Raw genomic sequence first — 4,167 nt, forward strand, 5'->3', positions numbered from 1 at the left:
TGTGCCGAGGAAACCCGCAGCATCAAGAGCAGGTTCCTGCGGGAAAAGGCCGCCTGCGAGCGGGAATTGCAGCGGAGGATGCAGCGGCTCACCTGGAGAGCCGAGGAGGTGGCGCTGCGGGCTCTGATCCAGCACGTGGAGCAGGTGAAAGCAGAGAACAGGCTCCTGCGCCAGGAGCTGCTCGGCCTCATCCAACACTCCCAGGTCCTCAGGGACGCCAAAATCCGGCTGCAGGATCAGCAGGAGCAGCTGCTCCGGGAGAACCAGTGTGCCCAGCGGGTGGCACTGGTGACACCAGCACGGAGCCCCCGGCGCCGCCGGGACGACCTGCTGTGCCCTCCTGTCCAAGGGTGGCCGTGGACCCCGGACCACCTGAGCTGGGGAAAATAAACACGGAAGCAACCAAAGCCTCTTAGCAGTGGAAGCATGAAGGGGTTTGAGCCCTGATCACAAGGATCCATAAAATATATTCATGGAATACATCCATATCCACGTTCTCCTTCCCTCCCAGGGAGGTGGTGCTGGCCCCATCCCTAGAAGTGTTCAAGATCAGGTTAGATGGGGCTGGGAGTAACCTGGGATAGTGGAAGGTGTCCCTGCCCCTGGCGGGGAGTTGAGACTGGATGGGCTTTGTGGTCCCATTCCAGGATTCCATGAAATTAGGGCACCCCCAGTGCAAAAGGCTCGTGTGAGAGAGACCTGTGCCTGCAGCAGTGGCTCTGGGACTCTGCAGGAGGGAGGAACCAAGGACCATCCCCAAGACCTCTGATGTCACTGGGGACAGGTGGGATAGAGCTGGAGCTCTGCTCCAGGCTCTGGATGAGATCCAAGTGGGAATTGTCAGATGACAGAGGCTTCAGTGGCCACTCCTGCCAGGAAAAGGGCTGGTAATCAGCTCATACAAAAAAACCCCAAACCTAAACCAACATCCTTGGCTGTAATTTGAGGTGATTTCAGCCCCCCCTGCAGGTTTGGCTGCGGGTGAAGGACTCTCCAGAGCACCAACACAAACTCACCGGCTCTGGTGCTGCCGAGTCTCCTCCCGAGGGAGGGGGTTTTGGAAGGACAGGGAGCCACACCTGTGCTGGCAATCCCAGCCCTCTCCCAACAGCCACGGAAATTAAGATCTCCACACGGGGCAGCACACACTGGAAAACGCTGGCAAATCAGGATTTTCACTTATTCCCACTGAGTCAAACCACTGACCCTGAATGAAGCTGATGTGGAGGGTTGGTCCAGGCACCCCCTGAGACACCGAGGAACCTCCTTGTGCAGCTGCTTTGCTTCAGGCTGCTGCTTCACTAGGGATTTGAGCTCTTCCTGCTCATCTACCAAGCAGGAATGCACTGGGAATCCACAGGGCATACAGAATTTAGGCTTGTGGACTTTCAGCAGCAGGGACTAGATCAGGAACAGCATCCAGACCCTGGGCCAAAGGAAATGCCAGTGGAATGCAGCTCTGGTGGGGTGTCCAGATGCAGGCTTTCAGCTGGTGATTATCTCAACCAAAGGGACTTGAGGGAGAAAGCGTTTCCAGGCTGGGGCAGGAAGGATGGGGGGAACAGGAGTGACAGCTGCAGGAATGGACTGGAACCAGTTTCAGGTGAATTCAGTCTCCTGCAATCATGGAACACCTGACTGAGCTCACTCAAGCATCGTATCCACTGGGGACGAGACCTCCAGCCTGGTTTTTCAGGGAAGCAATCCCGATGGAGGAAGAAGATGTCTCAGCAGAGGAGCAGGAGCCCCTGAGCTCCTTTTCCCCCCAGAATGATCCAGCTCAAAAGCCTGGAGCCAGTCCTGCCCCACTGGCACCAGGCTCTGGGGTCTGGCACTTCTCCCACCTCCACTGCAGCTGCTTCCCCTCCCCAGTGAGAGGCCTCTGGGCCGATGGGGAGGCTGGAATTCTGAGGAGAGCTGGAATTTCAGATCCCTCCACCGAAGAGAAGCTGGAGTTTGTGCCCCCCTCGGCTGCAGAACTGAGATGTGGAGGCCCATCCTGAGCAGCCTCTCGGCTGATTATTTTAGTGTTTATTTAATACCTTGGGAATGGGATGTGCAGAAAGATGGGTTGATGCTGGAAAAAAAAAAAGAAGTGATTTTCACTTTAATACAGGTGGAGGCACAGATCTGCAGGAATCAAGATGAGGTTTGTTGTAATATGAGGAAGAAAACTGGGAAATAAACCTAAGAGATGTTAAAAAGAAGGATGGAAGAATGAGCCAAAGTATGGAAAAAAGCTGAAAAGGATTTCTTCTTCCATATTATCATGGAACTGTGGAATCCCAGGATGATTTGGGTTGGAGGGACTTAAAAGCTCGTCTTGTTCTACTCCATGCCTTGGGAAGGGACACTTTCCACTATCCCAGGTTTCTCCAAGCCCCATCCAACCTGGCCTGGAACACTTTCAGGGATGAGGCAACCACAGCTTCTCTGGGCAACCTGTGCCAGGGCCTCATGACCCTCCCATGGAACAATTTCTTCCCAATATTCCATCTAACCTTGTCCATGGGAAGCCACTCCCCCTTGTCCTGTCACTCCAGGCCTTTGGCAAAAGTCACTGGAGCAGGATCAGGTGGGTTAAAATAAGAAGGAAACTCATGGGCTGTGCTAAAACCACTTTAATAATTGCAAAGAAAAGTTAAAATATTAGAAGGGAGAAAAAAAGCCCAAAAGAGAAGCAAATCCTCCTTTTACCCCCCACCATGACCCCCCTCAGGTGCACCCCAACACCCCAGCCATGGCTCAGGGAGGGCGTCTGCTGGGCTCATCCAGTGTCCCCCTGCAGCGGGGGGTCCCCGTGCCCCCCAGCCCGTCCTGCTGTCCTGGTGACACCGGTGGCTCCGTTCCTGACCCCTCGTCTTGGCCGGACACGGTGGCAGAGGTGACAGCGGTGTCCTCGTGGCTCAGGGGGTGCCAGTGGCCACTGCCAGGGCCAGGGCTGCCAGGAGGAGCGCAGTGAGGCTTGGGGGTTCCCTGTGGGTGCTGCTGCCTGTGGGGGCAGGAGAAAAAAGTCAGAGGGAGCTGGGCAAGGGAAAGGGGGACTCAGGGTGGGCAGGATCCAAGGGGAGGTCAGTGGAGTTGTGGGGTGTCCCCCCAGCCCATGCCAGGCCAGACCCAGCTGTCCTACACCACGTCACACCGTGCCATGTCGTGTCATACCACGCCATCCCTTCCTATCCCATTCCATGCCAGGAGAGCAGCTGGAGCTGTGCCACACACAAAGCTCTGCCACCCCCATCTGCTGCCCCACTACTGACCTCCCGTCCCGAAAGAGCCAGTGCCCTGCTGCCACCCCTGCTCCTGTCCCTGCACCCAACCTCAGGTGTCCCCACCCCAGGGGTGTCACCTCGGAGCCACGCGCAGTCGTATTTGCTGTACACGCCGTGGGGGCGGAGCTGGATGCGGGTTTTGGCCCCTTGGCGGGTGACACTGGTGACATTAAAGGTCTCGAAGGGCGGGATGAGGACTTCCTCCTCCCAGGGCATGAAGGAGAAGTCCCGGATGGCAGCGCCATGGCAGGTGTCCAGCTCGAAGAAGGTGTCGGTGCCGAACGTCTCGGCCACATCTTTGCTCTGGGAAGCGGAGGTGAACTGGCCAAAGCGGACGATATCCCCGGGCTGGGCAGTGAACCGGACACCTCGGACCCCCCTGTACACGTGGAGGCAGCGAGGGTGGGTCTGGGCATCCCGCAGGTCATCCAGGGCCTCGGTCAGCAGGAAATGCACCACCTTGAAGGGGAAGTTGTCCAGGTATTCCTGGCGGGAGCGCCCGGCCACGGGCACAGCCCTGTTGAAGTCCTTGTACAGAGCTGTCTCCAGTGTATATGCCATGAGGGCGATGGCCTCTTCCTTCCAACGCAGTGACCCCAGGGATGGGTGTCTGCGCCATTTGACTGTGGCATCGTCCCAGGCCTTGGAGTAATTGCTGTTCAGGGCAAACTCAGAGCGGTTGAGCGCCAGCAGCTCCTCCACCATTTCATTGCTGCAGTCCTGGTACTGGTCATCGAAGGCGTTGGGGGCCATGTCCAGTGCCACCTCCTGGATGCCAGTGGCCGGGGTGACAGCCAGCAGCACCAGCAGCAGTGGCAGGAGCTCCATGGTGGGCAGAGACTCCCCAAGGACCCGGCCAGGCACTGTGGGGACGCAGCTGGGGCCGCGGCCGCTT

General features: G+C 57.6%; 2 protein-coding genes across 2 annotated transcripts in view; one reads left to right on the forward strand and one right to left on the reverse strand.

Moving 5' to 3' along the window:
* CCDC166 (coiled-coil domain containing 166) overlaps positions 1 to 480 on the forward strand; it is a 2,258-nt gene extending 1,778 nt beyond the window's left edge. Inside the window, exon 3 of the mRNA XM_027908402.1 lies at positions 1 to 480. Within this exon, the coding sequence (XP_027764203.1) occupies positions 1 to 390 (390 nt within the window). The 3' untranslated portion in view covers positions 391 to 480.
* A 2,146-nt stretch (positions 481 to 2,626) lies between these two features.
* On the reverse strand, positions 2,627 to 4,151 carry LOC114070818 (erythroblast NAD(P)(+)--arginine ADP-ribosyltransferase-like). Its single transcript, XM_027908408.1, has 2 exons — positions 3,350 to 4,151; positions 2,627 to 2,992 (listed from the first exon to the last, which is right to left on the reverse strand). The coding sequence occupies exons 1-2, from the start codon at positions 4,098 to 4,100 to the stop codon at positions 2,907 to 2,909; spliced, it is 837 nt and encodes a 278-aa protein (XP_027764209.1). The 5' UTR covers positions 4,101 to 4,151; the 3' UTR covers positions 2,627 to 2,906.
* Positions 4,152 to 4,167: the final 16 nt, after the last annotated feature.

The sequence above is a fragment of the Empidonax traillii genome, unplaced genomic scaffold (assembly GCF_003031625.1).
Source record: "Empidonax traillii isolate 1590-97213 ecotype Southwest subspecies unplaced genomic scaffold, ASM303162v1 scaffold1699:size72841, whole genome shotgun sequence".
Lineage (NCBI taxonomy): Eukaryota > Metazoa > Chordata > Aves > Passeriformes > Tyrannidae > Empidonax > Empidonax traillii.